This window comes from Cimex lectularius, unplaced genomic scaffold (assembly GCF_000648675.2).
Source record: "Cimex lectularius strain Harlan isolate CLEC.00 unplaced genomic scaffold, Clec_2.1 scaffold2, whole genome shotgun sequence".
Classification (NCBI taxonomy): Eukaryota; Metazoa; Arthropoda; class Insecta; order Hemiptera; family Cimicidae; genus Cimex; species Cimex lectularius.
This window is the reverse complement of record NW_019394219.1, coordinates 6,043,422-6,062,282: the sequence shown is the minus strand read 5'-3', so window position 1 is coordinate 6,062,282 and position 18,861 is coordinate 6,043,422. Positions and strand designations below refer to the sequence as shown.

The 18,861-nt window shown below is 36.8% G+C and overlaps 1 protein-coding gene across 2 annotated transcripts; it reads right to left on the bottom strand.

Moving 5' to 3' along the window:
* Nucleotides 1–1,775: 1,775 nt before the first annotated feature.
* Nucleotides 1,776–17,730, bottom strand: LOC106666819 (neither inactivation nor afterpotential protein C). Of its 2 annotated transcripts, none has more exons than XM_024230282.1 (30): nt 17,594–17,730; nt 10,949–11,094; nt 9,012–9,184; nt 8,851–8,955; nt 7,924–8,033; nt 7,742–7,869; nt 7,523–7,670; nt 7,377–7,467; nt 7,219–7,314; nt 6,980–7,165; nt 6,741–6,929; nt 6,236–6,432; nt 5,934–6,180; nt 5,776–5,881; nt 5,494–5,704; nt 5,291–5,432; nt 5,082–5,232; nt 4,711–5,024; nt 4,376–4,653; nt 4,169–4,318; nt 3,980–4,098; nt 3,639–3,689; nt 3,522–3,578; nt 3,257–3,387; nt 2,966–3,162; nt 2,858–2,907; nt 2,658–2,806; nt 2,334–2,602; nt 2,161–2,278; nt 1,776–2,096 (listed from the first exon to the last, which is right to left on the bottom strand). In XM_024230282.1, the coding sequence occupies exons 2-30, from the start codon at nt 11,079–11,081 to the stop codon at nt 1,809–1,811; spliced, it is 4,584 nt and encodes a 1,527-aa protein (XP_024086050.1). In that variant the 5' UTR covers nt 11,082–11,094; nt 17,594–17,730; the 3' UTR covers nt 1,776–1,808. The 2 variants fall into 2 exon arrangements, with proteins under 2 accessions (XP_024086050.1, XP_014249774.1); XM_014394288.2 differs by having other exon boundaries at nt 2,006–2,110; nt 17,594–17,728.
* Between the last annotated feature and the right edge of the window lie 1,131 nt (nt 17,731–18,861).

The following is an 18,861-nucleotide window of genomic DNA, read 5'->3' as shown; positions in this document are numbered from 1 at the left end:
ATAATTCAACTAAATATGCAGAAAATACTCTTATTTTACTTACTTAATCAGCATATTTTTATTTAATTATTTTTCTAATATTATTTATATAATATTTTAAAATATGTTATATTATTTTACAATGTCAATTTAGTAATGTACAATAACAATGATAAATGTGATCTTTATTATCCTTTGTTTTCTTAGTATTGCTTTTATATTGTATATTTTTGTATTTAAACATTTTTTTCAATTGAATTAATTCCGTAAATACGTTATTATTGTTAATCCATTTATGTTTAGTGGTTTAATTGACTAAATCACTTCTTTCAATTAATTCTTCTTCTTATGTATGGTCTTGGTTGAGATGAAAAAGTTAGTGTCACGAGCGGAATTTGAACCACGACCTTCGGTTAAAAACGCCGCTGCTCTAACTACAGTCACGATAGTTCAAGTGGTTAAAGCAGCGGCATATTGACCGAATCTCGTCGGCTCGTATCCCGCTTGTGTCACTAAATTTTTCATTTCAACCAAGACCTTACACAAAATTATTATTATCACGCCTCGCGGAGGGCCTTCAGTCTTCAAGAAGAGCGATTTGAAGCTGTTCAACGCTTTTTGGAGGTGGAGAACGATGTCTACCCAGTCTCTTTATCATGTCCATAAGTGTTATGTAACTGGCCAATTCATAGTGGTAAACCCTACATCCTCCAAATAATGAAGAGACAGCTACATGCGGTCGAGCATTTCCATGCATTAACACGAAGTTGTCTCCAATAAATGGAGCGAATGGGGATAGATTCATTCTGTTGATAGGTTGATTTCACCCATACCATAACTTTCTGTCTTTGAAAAGGCTGTGCATTAAGCATGGCACATTAAGGAAAACGTTCTCCACGTCTTCTCCAGATATGGTCCAGGTGATCTGATTGCCACAAACGAAACCATCATCTGTGAAGTGAACACCCCTCATGGATGGTGTTGATTTGCGAATAGTCGCCTAATACTCGATGCCTCTCCAGTAGTAGAGAATCTGATGTCTAGAGACTAGGCTATTCTCTCGAAGACTTTTGATGACTGTTTTAGAGGTCATCCTTACATTACAGATCATTTGGAGTTGACCTATCAAGGAAGCCGTTAAACGACGGTTCCTTAGTGCGGTAAGAGCAATAAAACGAACGTCTCTAGCAGTCATACATCGTGGTCGACTACCTTCCCTTCGATCAAGACTTCCGGTTGCCCTAAACCGCCGTAGATCATCGTGGATGGTGGAGCGCGACACACCCAGGACTGGGCTTTGTTCGGACGAGTTCTTCTCGACATGAAACCATGCTTAAGAAAAAAAAAATTACTCAAATTTATTGTTTCAATAAAGCCAACAATTCAAAAAACCAATTATCTCATTCGACAAGTTCTATGAGATTGAACTGTTTTTCTTTATATTTAATCTAAAGAGTGTTAAGGATTAGTAAAACTATAAACGGTTAACATAATTTAACTACATTATAAACTACGTTATACATACATAACTACATTATATAAAAAATAAGTAATAAGTATTTAGCAAAATTTTTGGTAAGAATATTTATTCAATCACTCAGAAGAGATATCATATCTATTATTATTTATATAACTATAAAAGTAATGAATAAACAAAGTTTTCAAATATATGATGCAAAAATTCAACAACAAAAATAACAGATATGAAAGTTGTTTTTAACCGTTTTATATATATTTCAGACAAATCAATTTTCTAATAAACTTTTTGTTTAAGAAAAAATTATTTTACTCATTTTATTACATTTTTAATTGTTTAATTTTTACAATTATTACAGGCACGTCGGTTCTCCGTAAACTATGAAACCCGGCAAAATTTCCGTCTTGTTTATTTCGCCGTTTTCCAAAATTGGCTTACTACCAAAATCCTTGGCTTTGGAGACCATAAACATTATATTTTCAAGTGAATCTTTCCTGTTTAACTCTTTGCCCATTTTAGCCGGTTGAGAATTTTGTATGTTCTCGATGACAGTCTCGGGTTGGTTGTTGTTTTCAATGTTGCTGTCAATTTTGCTCTCCGGGGTTGTGAATCTCTTGTGATTCGTTTTTCTCAGCATCGCCTTGGTACAGAGTGCTTTTAGTATATTAAATATATTTATAAAATTACGATTTCAAACATTTCACCTGAAAATTGTAAGGGGGTTCGTCTTCATTTGTGTTTGCTAGAGACTTCCCTTTTTCCAGAAGTTCGCTCGTTAAAGGGCTAATTTTGTTGATATTCTTCGTCGGTTTTAGGATTTTTCTGTAACAAAAATGTTTCAGTATTTTTTACATAGATAAAAATTGATAAATGTTACCTGAAGTCTGCAGTTCCATTTTCAATAAGACTTTCTTTTTGGCTCAAATCGGTCTTCGGTATGTATTGAGGTTTGGTGTCTATTCTGACTTGTTTTTGAGTTTCCTGCACGACATCCTTTATTTCTGAATTTTCTACTTGGTTGACGGCCTCTTGTTCGTGTGTTTCGACTTTGTCTTGCTCCTCTGTTTTTACAGTTCCTTGTTCATGTTTTTCGTCCGTTTCTTGTTCGTGTTTTTCAACGATCGGCTCCCAATCTTCCGGTTCCACCTGTAAGTTCTTCAGTAAGTATCTTTCCTTTATATTTTTATCTTTTACCGCTTACATCAAACTCTTGAAAGTTGTTTTCTTCGACAACCGACGAATCTCTGCTGTAAGGGGTGTCTATGAAATTTCTGTATCTCTTATTCTTACGTTTCATAGCGTCTAGCAACTCAGCAGGCTGGTGCGCGTCTTCCGTTTGGCACCCTTTGTCTTAAACAGCATTAAAAATTACACAGGAACATACAAAATAACCGGACATACTTAGACTTTTAAACGGATCGTCCCAAGAAGGTAGTTCATCAACCGGCTTTCTGTGGATTCGTTGAAAAAATATTATACCCTTATTATATATTATTTATAAAATATTACCTATCATAAACGGATCCACACATGAAAGATGAATCGCAGTAGTTGATGTCTTTGATGTCGAAAGGTAGCTTCCAAACGACGGGATCATTTTGACGCCCGATGAACATTTCTTCGTCCACGTCCGTCTCGATTAGGCTGGTTTCTATATGATTCTTCTCAAACAGTGAACCGACAACGCTTTGGTTGTACAGATGCACCTAAAATTGCAATAAACGATATTCTTTTTCCGGGACTTTTGTGATTTCTGCACGGCCATGAAACTGCACGTTTTGAGATTCATGGCTTTGTCACCTGTTGACAGAAGTAAACCACATCGTGATGCTTTGCAGCCCTATAAAGCAAGAGAGTCTGGTATATAGATTTCGACTTCCACTTCTTAAAATAAACTCTGATAAATTCTGCAACTTCTGGGTCCAGTTTACCTAGAAAACGGGCCGATTTTGACTAAAATGGTCGCGTTAAAAAGTACAAACCTTTTCTTTGTAATTTTTCTGATTGCTTGATTTTGGTCATATTTGTTAGGTAAAATAATGTTTTATAGTGTATTAATACTCACCAGTCGATGTGTTTAGAAGAGGCCTGAACTTCTTTCTCACTAAAAATCCTTTCATGTCTAAAGATCAAAATTATTCTGTGATTATTGCCGTGTCAAAGAAACATGAGGGGAACTCACTTTTTTGAATAATTACCGCTGCGGCGCCTTCCTCTAAATCAACAGTTCGTACTGAAATAAAAATGTTTGAAATTCTATTCCAGATAACAGTCAAAACAAATGAACAAAAAGAAAAAGAGAAAAGAAAGGAATATGGAGAAAATTGTTTGAAATAGTTTTTATTCAGTACCCTGCGCAATGTACATTGGACTAATATTAAGATTATTTTTTAGATATTTCAGAGTAGTTCTCTCACTACACAATTTTTTTTTTAATAATCATTTTAAACTATGTACTGTTGACATATTTTGTATATTTGTCTATCTATCTATTATTCTATTCTTCTGGGATCACATCATTACCGGTCTGTGAATTTTCGTTTTCCGGCTTGTTCCTCTTGTGAGCGACGTTCTTTTTCGCCAAGAACCCACGTAACATGGACTGTATCTTAATTATCTTGTTCACTTGAGTTTCATAAAGCCTACAGGGTTATTAAAGAAATAAAATATATCTAATAAATATATTAATTAATATAAAAACAAATTAATTACCTTGAAAGGAACTCTTCGTTGTAGTACTTCAGAAATACTTTCTTGTTACCCATCGTCCATCCTTCCATTTTTAAGCGGATCAAGAGGAGTCTGCAGTTGTCTTTTGTCTTATCGACACTCTCCTCAAAGTCGAAGGCCAAAAACTGATATCTGAGAAATTCAGGAATAATAAAAAGATAAAGAAAAAACTATAGATAATGAAGATACCTTTCGAGAAAATCGTCGAACGCGATGCGATGGGAGAAGCCGACCTGTCGAGCCCCAGCGGTTTCAACAACAGACAAAGCTCTAAGCTGTTGTTTTATAATGGAATGCTGAAAACCTTTCGGAGCGCTGTTCAGATCCGTTCTGATGCATCTTACAAAATGAGTACTCCCTTCTGAAAGCAACTTGAGGATCTCGAGGCTGGTCGCTCTGAAGATGGTCGCGGCAGTGCGGATCCCTTTTGTCTGAGAAAATTCCCCTTTCGAAGCCGTATTGTATCGCTGTGAAATTTTTTAATGAAACCATGTTCTTTTCAAACTAGAAATCTAATCTTTTACCCTGATTTTTCTTGTGGTGTCTTCAAACAAAGCGCTGCCCCAACGGCTTTTCTTCTTTTCCACTTTAGGATCACTGTCGACTAAAACTGTAACGTTTCCCGTTCTTGAAAGCTTGTTTGTAAACATTTGCTTAATTATAGGTTCTGTCGATAGTCGCATGACTTCGGTGATCTCGGGAGGAAGGAAGTCTCGATTTTTCCCACACATGGCTACAGCTTCGTAAGTAACTTTGCCTGTGTAGTGCGCTACTGAAAACTGATCATCTGTCTCAGCTTTAACGTGATCTGTTTCTTTCTTCTTCTTCTTCAGCCAATCTGAAACAGCGATCCGATAAATTTTACATTTTTATGAGGAGAACTGTTACGTCTTACCGACTAAGAAGTCTTCGTCTAAATGAAGTTTGTTCGCCTCGTCCAGGATATGCATTATACCATTCGGTTTATTAAGAAGTTCGTCTATTGTACACTTATTATCGTAGAACTGAAGTTTTTTAATCTGCACTTCATCTTCTTCTTCGTCTTGCTGAAAAGTAAACTTGTGTCACTTTTTCCTTCTTCAACAGATTCAGCCAAAAGCTAACCATTTCAGATATGAAAATTTTCTGGTTGTAAAAAAACTGAAGCTGTTCGTTGAGTGAATTGACGAAAATCTGCTCGAGACCGTTGTCCGAGTAACATTCGAAACCGAACATGTCGAGAATGTTGATACAATGGCTGTCTCCGCTGGAAAAAAACAAACAGATATTCATCCTAATCAGAAAACATCAATCAATTTTTAACATACTAGACTGCTCTTGATAATGATAGTTTTTTATTTATCATGTTGACAATCCAGTCGACAAGTCTTGAATAGATGGTCTGCGCCAAAACGTTCCTTGCTTCAGTGGCTTCAGCTTTTGAATGTCTTCGCCTTGAAACGACGTCCTTCTCCAGTACGCAGTAGTTGCACAAGGCCCAGGACAGACGCTTGCTGTTGATCTGAAGAACCGAAGCAACTAAAACAAATCATCAATGGAAAAAGGTTAAATTTATTTTATGAATGTTTGGATTCTATGGATGTTGAAACCTTTATCCAGGCTTTCCAAATTGCTGATATCAGCATTTCCATCTTGTTCTTCTTTGTACTCTATTTCTCCTAATAGTATAATTGCAGATAGAATTCTCCAGATCGCCTAAAAAGAGAAAAAATATAATGGTTGATTTCAGCTATCGAATTGGGCTTACATCTTTTTCATCGGCGCTGAAGTCTAGGTCATCCAAGCTTTTGTCTATCTGCTTGAACCAGTCGACGTTCGTTTCTTTTTCATCTCTAGGCCCCGACGGAGCTTTCGGATCCCTGTCCTTTTCGTCGATGTTCCTCCGCAAGTAACGGTAGTCCTTGTCTTCCAGGCCGTACCGTTCCAACAGCCCCTCGTTCCGCAAACCGTCTACCAAGTAGTAGAATATGTGGAAGTTGGTGTGGTAAGGGCACCTTCGAAGGATTCGGATAAATTACAGTGGCGAAAAGAACGTCTCATACGGTATACCTGTTTCCAGTCACCCTCCACTTTTCGAGCTGGTACACCCAAAATATTCCTCCGGATATTTTTCCACTGTAGGAGAAAGTCAGCTGAGTGATAAGGGCGTGCCTAGTAGAATTGTTGTTTACCGGAGTAGACGCGTTTCCAAAAGCTTGGATCACTTCTAAAGATCTTTGAAGCTTTTCACCACATTTATTTCTGCTCTATACATGCAAAATTAAACTTTCTTAAAAGGAGTAAGTAACGAATTTGTATTATAAGTACTACGTTGCCATATTCGATTAAAATCGCTCTGTCAGTTCAATATATTTATCTTTTAATGTTTTACTTATGATTACTACAATAAATGATAAGACGTTAAGCTTTTAGCACATGTCTGTAAAAGTTAGCTGAATATGACTTAAAACAGAAACTTTTCTGAATGAGAAGTAGATGACCTCTTGCGATACAATCAACATCCCAACTAACCAAACAATAAAAATAACTAATTTCTATTGAGAAAAATTAATACCTGTCCCAGATTGATTAGCTGTTTCAGCAAATGCTTGAATTGCGTTGTTTTGCCCGACATAGTCTCACCAGAGAGGACGATGTTTTGTGGGACGTTGTGGTGCAGCATGTCCTGGTAGGCGCTGTCGGCCACCCCGTAAATGTGAGGCTCGTTATCCGAGCGTGATTTGAATTTGTACCTTCTATAATGCTGAATGAAAATCGATTAGAGACGAACTCGTCAATAACACGCTCACTTACTTGAAACCCGTAGTTTTCAACGGGCTCGTTCGGGTTCATGAAGAGAAGTATGTCGCCGATGTAGGTGTAGTACTGGTTCTCGTTGTACCTGTGTTCCAGGTTGTTGATGATCGTGTCTTCGTTCAGCGTTTCCAGAGCGGCCAGGTCCTCGACGTACATCTTCTCTCCGTCCTTGTCAATACCTTGCTGAAAAATAGTACAATTATGAGAAGAAGCCGATTCTGCTATTGATGGCTTACTTTAAGACGGCCGTTTTTCACTTTGACCTCACTCTTCCTTTCCGATACGTCTTGCGACGTCACAAACTCCAGAAGAGTTTTCAGTTCAACATTAAACTTAAAATTAAAAACAAATGTATAAATTGGTACAACATTAATATCAATGTTTTATAACAAACATGGAAGTCATTTTCTGGTAGGCTGGTAAAAAATGGATGCTGCATCAGTTCCGTCATATAAGGTCTATATTCAGGATTTTTCACCAAACACCTATTAAAAAAATTAAATAAATTGTATTGTCGATAATGATTGACGATTTACTTACTCTGCAACGAAATCATTATAGTTTTGGGACCAGTGTGCCGGTCTGTACAGAGTCGGAGGTGGATTTCTTACTATCTGAAACAAAGCTCTCGTAGGATGCATGTCCTGAAAAGGTGCCTTTCCATCTCCAAGTTCAATTGCTGTAATACCTATAAATGGCATTGAATTACAGTAGTAATGTATTAATCTGAAAAAGTAAGATATCAAAATAGAAACGAACCTAACGCCCATACATCAGCCCTGTTATCGTAAGAGCCTTTGGTGTGGCAGCTGGTTACTATTTCCGGTGCCATCCAGCAAGGTGAACCAAGGCTCGTCTGACGTTTATCCATGGTGCTTGCCAATTCCCTAAAGCCGGATAGTAAATAATTCAGGATAGGTAAATTTTTATTCCGACATTACCTGGATATGCCGAAGTCGACTAATTTGACTTCGCCCTCCTTAGTCAACAGGACATTGCTCGCCTTGATGTCTCGGTGAATCACGTGGTTCTCGTGCAGCATCATTAATGCCTGAAGTAAGCAGTAAACATTTTGAAAGGAAATTAATTCCCGTTAAAAATAGAACATTACATTTCACTGATTTGATTTCCGAGTCATCAGTGGGACAAGACGCCCAAAGGCCAGACAGCTTTTTAATGCCCATGGGGTAAAAGAACATCAATTAGCAATTTTCACAAGGGGTCAGGAAATGAAGAGGCGAGAAGTCGAATTCCTTTCGCCTACTTTTATTCCATTTTTGGCACGAGCTTTTTTAACATCGGGGCCCGTTTAGAGGGCGAAGCCCTTCAAGATGATTGATCCTTTGTTTTGCACTTTTGATATTTGCCTTCTCATCACTCGAAAGTTAGGCGCCATTCAGTATGATCGTTACCGAGAAGGTCTAAGCCAAGACGAAAATTATAAGGACGGTCTTGAACTCTTTTGGAGGCTGGTCAGTCAAAACGTAGTACTGACCGTTAGTTCTTTTTTGTTAAAAGTTTTGTTTTGTTTATTTCAACCATGTTAATTTTGTTCTTTCGAGTAGTATATTGCAGAGACACTTGAACCACATATTCACGGCGAGAGGCCGGGAATGTCGTGTATAAGCAATTAGGCGAGTCGTTAACACCGGTGCCCATTGTTTGATAGATGCCAGGCAGTTACTTCCCTGACGCTCTCCAAGGTAATGATCGAGGTAATTACACAAGAGATGGATGCTCAACAGTTAATCAACTCTTTTCTACATTTCATTACCACTCCCGAGATCATTAGGAATCCAGTTCGAGAAGTCATACAATATCTTACCTCGGAACACCTACTCGACTCGAACTGATGAAAATAAACTTACTTTGAGTACTTCTCGGAGGATGAAGGCGATATGCTCTTCCAGCATCTTCCTGTTGTTTCGCAGTAGTGCACGTACTAAGTCAGTGACCGGGCCACCTTCGCAGAGCTGAAAGAAGAGTTTGTTCTAATACAACTAAATCCAAAATAGAATATTTCGGTTACCTGCATGACGAGCCAGACGTCATCGCTATCACCGTCTTTTCGCCTGTAAGCACCGTAGAAATCCGGTAGGTTTGGGTGGTCTGAAAGATCACGGAGGATTCTGTACTCCTCCTCGATATCGGGAAAACTTTCGGATGTTATCTTTTGAATTTTAATTGCGACATTTTTACCACCTGAAAACACATTTTAAGTACTGAAAAAGGAGATAAAAGAGTACATTCACACAGTCACTTGCCGACTTTCAAACAACATCCCATATTAAAGCAGGTATCATTAACGTTGTGTAAGGAATTGATAAGTTACAGAATAAACAGATAGTTGTGTAAGGAATTGATAAGTTACAGAATAAAAAAATTAATGAATGTTTGTTAACTGAATTAAAACGCGAGATTTCTTGTTGGGCCATTAGTTGGGACGTTTCGAATCTTCTTGGTTTATCCTTGCAGACTTAATTTGTCATCAAGCAATGAAACTAACTACAGGATCAACACCTTGCAACTTATCAAATCTTTAATCTTCTTGAGAATTTGTTCGTTCACAGTAAATTGTAAATGACAAAATAAATAAAAACGAATAGACAAAATAACGATGACTGAGAACGAATAGACAAACAAACGAAGACAAAGCAAGTTTTTGCCTACATTTTACACAATTTCGTCAAGTGGTTATTTACTGAGCAATGGTCAGTGAAGCGGTGAACTTGGCCAGGGTGAGATTGTTCTTTTCTCTTTTCTTCATCCAATTATTGAGCATATGGGTATGCTTAAATATTATTCTGATCAGACTGGTGAAAATGCTGCTAAATCATTTGCTACTTTATTATCTATTTCATTTATCTCAAACACCTCATGCCTTTGAACCAATATATTTTTAGATATCTTAGAGTTTTAGATACTAACAGAAAATAGTCTTATTGTTTCTGACCATTCTGGTCTGTCTATCCTTGTTGGTTTATTCCGTCAGATGCATTCCGTCATTTTGCCATCTTCAGAAGTGTGTTTGATTTCACATTGAGGTCTACAAGGTAATGAACCTGCAGTTGGTAGTTTCAGAACACCCTGCTGCTTTGTCTGTAAGATGTATTCCAGCAATTTTACCATATTCAGTAGTGTGTTTCAGTTTATTTTGACGTCCACAGGGTAATTAATTTGTAGTTTAGTCGTTTCAGATTACCGTTTTTCTTGTCCTCCCAAGTTTGGTCGGATGAATCACTCAGCTTTATTTCATGTCTATTTGTGATTCTAATCCAATCGGTGCAAGTAATGTCTAACTGTTTGCCACGCTAGTGGTTCTGGGCTCGAATCTTGGCATAGCCCATAGAAATAACATAATAATATGAAAAAGTGGTTTGACGTTTTCGACAGCCAACAGTATTCTTCTCTGGAGTAGGTTCGTAGGTTTGATCCTTCTACATGCTATTTCAATTTAATACTGCCATCTGCTTTACGGGCTTATCAACTATTTAATTTTTCCCAAACCTATGATGCTTTTGTATTCACATCAGGTGATCATGTCTTTCTGATTCTGAGTTATTAGGCCCTGGCTGTAATTTCGCGTTTCTGATCAGCCTGTTCTGCCTGTCCTTACTGGTTTGGTCAGCATTGGTTCATTCATCGGAGGTGAGGGTATAATCAGGTAAGAGAACTTCCATCTAAGCGAATGCCGAATCGATCAGACAGACTACAACGAAGATAGGCTGATCAGACTGTTTGTAAATATCATTGACTTGCATAAGTTAACTTTGACATAGAAATTTGATCTAATATTAATAGATTTTAAGATGATATATTAGATTTCTCTACTCTATAAATAACTCTACTCAATATTAATCAAGGGTATTCTTGTAAAGAGGATTTATATTATTGGATTATTGATTATCATTTGAATCATATCTTTTTCTAGAGACGAAGGTTTTGGGTTAATTAAGTTAATATCACCTTCTTGCGAGTCGGTTGCGACGTAGACGTTAGCGTGTACCCCTGTACCGATAATTTCGCCAAGAGTGTACCGATCACCAGGGTCGCTCAGCTTGTCTAAGAGCAGACCTTCCTTTTTCAACCCTTTGCTCATTTTTGCTTAGAATCTGAAATACAAAACGTTAGAAATTATCGTTGGCGTAATTGATTTTGTTACAAGGCAGTTGGGATAATTTGTTTCAATATTGGGGAAATATTTTGAAGGGAGCGAGATGTTGAACTTACAGGCTCTTGGTTTGTCTAGTCTCACTGGTGTTGCCTGGTAGGCAAAAAAGCAACAGACAGAAAACTCAAAACATCGAGACTAGGCGGACCAGCAAAGTCATTGAATATTATTAAATTCACTAATTTCGTGGTCCGCTTGACCAATTAATATATTACAATTAATTAAGGTTTTTAGTTGAGATAAAAAAGTCAATCTAATCAAAAGGAGGGAAAATTCAAAAGGTGCGGTTGAGATGGGAAGTTGGTGTCCGAGTGGATCGAGGTCACGATAGCTCAAATGGTAGAGCAGCGGTGTATCAAGCCGAAGATCGTGGGTTCGAATCCCGCTAGTGCCATTGACTTTTTTATCTCAACTGAAAAACTTAATTAATTGTAATTGAATATTATTTTATGTGATGTAACATGTGCATTGAGCTATATTTTTGTCACTATATTATATAAAATTTAAAGTAATTCGATGTATGATCCCTTAAATATCTTCTTGGTTCGGGAAAAAGTGAACCAAAATTGGGTAACTGGGATATTCTCTCGTACATTCCAACTGTCCGCAGTTTTGTTTAGAATGCATAGAACATCCATCAGGGACAAACGCAGATTAAAAAACTCTTTCTTTCCATTTCCAAAACTGCCAGAATTGATCTTTTTTACCCCTTGCTTATACTGCTAAAGCAGTTTTACCATCGTGCAATTGTTTGTTGAATTTTTGCAGGTTTCTACGAGCGAGATGTGGTGGGTGTTGTAGATCTTCTGGCTCTTTTTGGCCTTATGGAAGTGACCGAGGGTATTTGGCAGTAGAGTACAGAGTATGTACAACATCCATCACCAATAAACTAGTTATAATTATCTCCGCAGTTTCAAAAAATGCACATCCTGAATCTTTTTTCACATTTCACTCCTGAAGCGCCTGGGAAAAACTGTTTGCGATCCAGCCATTGTCCACTGGGGTTAGGATTTCTTCGATAAACCTCCTTTTTACATCAGGAAAATACCTTATCTTGAAAAACCGTTTTCTAGTTAGAAAAGTTACGCAGGATTGACGTTCTTTACCCCCTTCCATCTATTGCTAAAGTAGTTTGACCAAACATGACAGTCTTTTGATAAATTCTTAATCCTCGTGGCCTTTGTACTGGATTTTTTCAAGCGTTTACGATCTAAACTAAATGGTGTTTAGAAGCTTGTTTCCATAAAGACCTAGTTCTTTCTTTATCCACCGGGATGTGACCGAGTATAATCTCGAGTAATTCTTTCTAATTGTTGGCTAGTAGAGTTCATTCTTCCATCGAACATCCATCACCAATAAATTCCTTTTACTTCCACAACATTTTTTACACCCCATCCTCGCAGCTACTGGGGAAACATTGGTCCATGATTCAGCCATTGTCCACTGGTATCAGGATTTTTCTAGTAAATCAACTTTGGTAGGATCTCATATGACATGGACCTTTGGAAAATTTTTCACAACACTTAAAGGAAGTTCATCTGGACCAGTTTACAGTGTCTTTTTCAGCTTTTTAATGTCGAGTAGATGGCCACATGTCTTTTGACTCTTGACTCCCTGGCAAGTATGCTCATACTTATGAATTAATTTGGTTCTACAGCTTGCTCCATTTCATGTATTTGAAGGCTGTATTATCAATGTTAAATTTTTCTAACCAATGCAGCGTGGTGTGATGGAAAAGGGCCTGTTTTCCTTCAGTTTTAGTGATATCTTGTGCTGCTTCAGCCACTGTAAATCCCTTTGTCCAACAATGTAACTAGATCTTTCATTTTAAACAGAATTAATTGAACTTTAGCTCTACTGAGCCAGTAAAACATGTCAACACAAAGTTAGGTAAAAAATTTACACAAGGCTTCACTAAAGTATTGCCGTAGTTACCTTTCTGGTTAATTAGTCAATTTGATTCATTTCGTCATAGGTTTTTAGACCCTATACTTCGAACTTATATTGTTTAATCAATGTTTTTATTCACGACAGACCCTATTTCCATATTTTCAATTTTTGAAAGACACCATTACTGACAGCACACGGCCAAATGTCAAATTTCTATGATTGACGTTGAGATATGGAATATGAAGACGAGTTAATTTTTGGGCGTTGGAGAACAGTTCAATTTAGTGGTCGGGGAGATGGCAATAAATAAAAAGAATGCCTCCTTTCCAATCTGGCCAGGTAGCTTGTCTTCTCATTTACTCGCCGTCACATATCAATTAATCACTGAGTCGTGGAAGAGTAATGCCTCCCGATGTCCTTATGAATGGGCTTCCCACCCAAAGAGAAAAGTTAATATCAAACGAATTAGTTACGATTCAAACCGCTAATTACCTACGAGTTTTCTGAACAAATTACCATTCAAATTCAAATGTTAATATCACCGCCGCCCTCTCTTCTTCATTTTTTTTTTAACCTACACTTTTTGATTTATTCTTTACAAACGTATAGGAAAATAAAAGAGGCGAAGACGGCACTCGCGTTTCTCACCAAAGAAAATGGAGAAAAATAATATTTTTATTCGAAAATTTAAAATTACATGATTATGACTGTTTTTTCTGTTTCCCTTGATAGCATAGACGTCGCAAGATGATGAAAATAAAACTAAAACATAATATTACGTTTGATGAACAAATTGGTCAGGACTGCAGAACTTATAAATACCCTTTTAGGCATATGTTTCCCATTGGGGGTCGCAATGTCATTAGACAATGTGGTTTTTTAACGTGCGTACTGGCATATAGGCCTTATTAGACGTTTAGATTCTCAAGATAGGAACGACACATCTCCGCTCACGGTAGATAATGTGAACACCTTGAGGTTTGGGGTAGAACTACACTAGGACTACATACTAGAACGCCACATCCACAGACTAATTATACAGACATGCCGACTTCTCCCACTTGTCTCTTCCAAACGGATGGGTCAACATTGCGCACTTAACGGTGTGCAGCGCGTAAAGGGATACCCGAAAAGGCTGACCTGCATCAGCCGGTCTCCCAAAGCACTCCCTAGACGACAACTTTCTCCCTGAGTTAGGGGCCTGCCGCGTCGAAACTACCGGATCCGCTCCGGCCGCGGTTTCGTTTAAAGTGGAATTTCTAACCACTCCCCTAGAGGAACCTGCATTCGGAACATGGGCACCACCGAAAAACAAGCTCTTCTCTAAGTACTCGCCAGGAGCCTCACCACTAAGCCACTATGAGTATGGACTGGTACTGGAACGATTTTTCGATGCCCCGTAGTTCAGTTGGTTATGCACCCTCCTTCCGCTAAGAAGACAGGATCGGGCATCCTAACCCCTGTTCCTCTGATTCAGCACCGTTCGCGGCCAGCTAGCAAGCCAACAACTCCCTTAACGCATTTCGAGGGACTGGGTAGACGTAGTTGTTGTATCCTCGCATGCTATACGTTTCCTTCGTCCTATCTTCCAACGCACGTGAAGGGCGCTTAGAGAGATGAAGCGCGCCAGGAAACACGAATACATCTTGTGCTTTAGAAAGTGCGTCACGTTCTCAAAGTTACACCAGTATTTTGTGCCTGGAACCCCCTTTGCAACCTTGGGTTGGAATCTCCTTGGAGCACCCACTGCACAGTCCAGGGAATTGGATTGAGAGAAAAGGAACCTTTACAGGTTACACCAAAGTTTCTAACACGATCTAGCGCTCATTGTTGCCGTAGTCCTTAATCATTAAGGTACGGCTCGTTTGAGGGATTATAGAGATGAGAATGCTTGTTCAGGCGCCGAACAAGTCGAACGTCCTCTTGACCACCCCATCTCAAAGGACTGTTCCACCCCAGGAACCAAGGAAAAATTTGTTGAGATGTGCTTGCCTCCTTTAAGCACAGCTTACCCTCTCAATCTGGATCAAAAGACTACTCGGACAAATAAACAGAAAAGACTATCGCTGGGCAGAAACCTTTTTACATGCGCCATTTATTACAACTGCTGTTGTGTAATTAATTATTTATATGATCAAAACGAAAAGTATTAGATAAAGTCAACATTAAACGATTTTACATGGCATATATTTCTGAAATCTTGAGGATGTTCATGCTAATGGTCATTAGGTTAAAAGCAAAAATTAAAACTTTATATTTAAACTATCTAAACGTACCCATTTCAAAACATTAAAAAATCTAAAGATTGAATCACAGCTTAAATTTAGTTGGATGAAAGCCCTCAAATTAATCCGTACGAATATATTACCATAGTCAGTTAAGGTAAGTTTTGTGGCTAGATTTTCAATGGAAGGTCTTCTTAAATCACATATGTACAACACGTTTTATATTATATAGAATGAAGATTTTGTATTTTGACGTTTCAGTTTCTAGCATTTTAAGGATAGTACACGTTACTACGTATTTATTCCGCTTATTGGGTATTGGTGGATATTCCTCAAAATAATCCACACTAGTATAGCAATTTAGTCCTCGGTACGTTTTCTTTTGTGGACAGATTGCTACTGGAAGCTCTTCTTAAATATTGTAGAAAACGTTTATTATTATATTCTAAGTTCTGATAGCATTGGTTGTCGAATGTTTTAAGAAGAATTCGAAATTTCTTTTTCGTCTGTCTTCTTGTGGAGTGCCGTAGTTTTTTCATGAAATACAGCATACCAACTACGATTTGGAAGAAGATTTTGTATTTGTACGACAGCTGTTTTAGCACCTTTTATTTCGGGAATGTTTCTGTGTATGGGCGAGTTTTAAGCATGGCAAGGAGTATTGGATATAAAATATAGAAATTTATTTAGCAGTATATACAGGGTGTTACAGGTTCAAATGTCAGTAAATAAAATGTTGAAAGTAGAATTATTACCAAATAATAAATGTTTTCAATAAAAATATGACATACGAAGTTCTTGTGTTGCTTCTCTCCATCGGTTCGATATCACGTTTTCCAACTTTGCAAAGTCACTAACAAAAGTTCTAAAAATTCAAAAAGCGAGCATGTCCTTGAAATACTTATAAAATAAGGCAAATTTTGGTAAAATCCTCGAAAATTTGGATGAAAAAGTCCTTGCAGGAGCCACAGTTGAGTTGAGTAACATCTAGGTTTTAGAGAATAATCTTGTGGAAAATAAAATGTAGTTTGCGAAATAAAGGTCAGATTTATATTCTAATGAGGTTAAAGTCGAGAAATTACGATTTTATGTAAAAAATACTGATTTTATACTAAAATCACAAAAATGTTGATATCTCAGGAAAGAGTAAAGAGAGAAACCTCGTTCTGATGGCACTGAACAATGTTTTATTTAGTAAATCCACCAAGGCCGTATTGACACTAGCCCAGTAACACCCTGTATATTCTGCTTATTTGGGTGTTGGTAGATAGTCCCCAAAGTAATAAATACTATGATGGTATATCTACTCTTAGATGCTAAGTCTTTTTATGGTCAGATGGATGCTGGAAAGTCTTCTTAAATTATGTAGAAAACTGTTTTTATTGTATTGTCAGTTCTTCTAGCTTTGGTTGTCAAATATTTTGGGAAGAAGATCGAAAGTTCTTTTTCGTTTGTCTGCTACGGAGTGCCGTATTTGAAAGAAGATTTTGTATTTTGGCTTCAGCTTTTTAGCTTCTTTTATTTCAGGGATTTTTCTGTGTCTGGGCGAGTTTCAAGCATACCAAAGAGCACTTTATAGGATGACGTAAGACTAAATTTTTCTGCATGTTTTCCGCAAAGTTATTGGTGGATGACTTCCAAAATAATCCATGCTACTATGGGGTGGTAGGTACAGTAATCTTTTGACCCAGATTGAGAGAGTTCTTTCTTAATGGCCTTGCAAGTTCTGCAGTCCAAATTAAATTGTACAATGAACGTCATATTATATTTTAGTATGACTTCTATGTATGCGGCGAGGTCTATGTCATCGAGGGAAATTGATGAACGGAATCGGCATTGACTCATAAACGTCAACAGCCCGATTAAAAAGGACTTATTTACCCCTGTAAGGTTTACTTACTTTATCTTGATCTATCTAACTACACTTACTGACACGGCCCCAAAATTCTGAATCATTCATTTATTAATCTGAATATCGTAGAGACTAACCAAAAGAGCTGTAACGCACTTTACAAATTTTTAAAAATAAATTTTTTAAAGCTTCTAGCATTACGTAACACTCTTTGTTTAGATAATTTAAGCTTTTTTGCTTTAAGTTTAAGTGGTGCTTCTGAAAACAAAATTCCTGAAATGAGGTCTGTTATTTTTAAAACTTTTATATCAAAAATTACATGTATTTTTCTGGAATATCGAATTTATTTTATTTGAGCTAGAAAATGTTTTGGAAATCGTTCAGATTACTCATAACCAAACTTCATATATATTTAGAACCAAAATTGACTATTTATTTACAAAAATATTTGAACACTCGAATTTGAATCATACCTTAAAGTCAGTGTGGTTTTTCAGGGCTTGTGGCACTTTAAGCTCTGCCGATATGGACTCTTGAAAAGGGAGCTCTGGGATTTTCAACCAGCTAATTGAATTGACCCAAGACTTTTAACAGGATTACAAGAAGCCATAGCGACGACAAAAAAAGTACAACTGAAGATTATAAACCATGCAAATATTAAAAAAGTTATAAACAAAATATTCATATTGTACGGCATACATTGCAGTCATCATAAGGCAGGGCAGCGCTTAAATCTCTAATCGAGTTGATCTATTTATCCAATTAATTAAATTCGTAGATGAACGAGTCTTCAACAAAACAAGTGTGAAAAAGATTGTTAATATCACTGCTTTAAATATTCCGTTTGTAAATATTCCTGAAATTTATAATTAATTAAAGAAACAGTTCATGAGCTAAGTGATTTCCTTTCTCAATTTTCTATATATGTATTCTACAATATTCTACAATGTATTGGTAATAAACATGTAATTTTTTTTATTTTTTTTTATTGGCCTTATGATTTTGCATATTAGCCATAGTACGAATTCTTGTGTGTTCAAATTGGGGGTTATCGGGAAAAAAGGGCCAGAGGCGACGGTGGGAATCGAACCCACGACCGTTTCTTGTTTTAGATTTCTTTTATTTTTATATGTGTAATTTGAGGAATCAAAAATCATTTTCAGGGGCATTCCATTAATCTAAGCCGCCTTCAAATATATTATGAGTTATTAAATAATTTTATATAATTAATAAATTCATATAAAACGTTGACAATACATGTAATACATAGTAATAAAATAGTATTAACTAAGTTAATATTATATTATACCAGTTGGTCATTTTGTGCAGTTTTACATGTTCTTCTCTCCATAACCATCATAATTTTAATATTTCCTTTTACAAATTTCAATATTTAATTTAACATAATTTATCTTGAAGGATTATTATTTTCATTTATATTTTTTTGTAAATAACATTATGACAAATGGCTGAATATTATTTACGATGTTACCCATGTATGCATGTTTTTTTACTACCTCTTATAATGCCAAATTGAAAGAAAAGTTAAGCTGCATTATTTTATTTTTTTAATCAATAGTGTAACAATTGTTGTAGATAATTAACAAAAAAAAGTTATATGGAGTGGAAAAACTACGCACTGGTACAAACCATACGCGGACAGTAATAGTTTGATTTATAAGATTTTTTCAAGGTTTTTCACTCACTCTCACCAGCATCATCACTGTTTAGGAAATCTCTA

What these genes read in the sequence shown, in the direction of transcription:
- LOC106666819 (XM_024230282.1), bottom strand. Translation starts at nt 11,081, where the DNA reads ATGAGCAAAGGGTTGAAAAAGGAAGGTCTGCTCTTAGACAAGCTGAGC. An exon ending in TCCTCCGAGAAGTACTCAAA is followed by an intron (nt 8,034 to 8,850) that starts GTAAGTTTATTT and finishes TGCTTACTTCAG; the next exon opens with GCATTAATGATGCTGCACGA. An exon ending in TTTGGAAAGCCTGGATAAAG is followed by an intron (nt 5,705 to 5,775) that starts GTTTCAACATCC and finishes GATTTGTTTTAG; the next exon opens with TTGCTTCGGTTCTTCAGATC.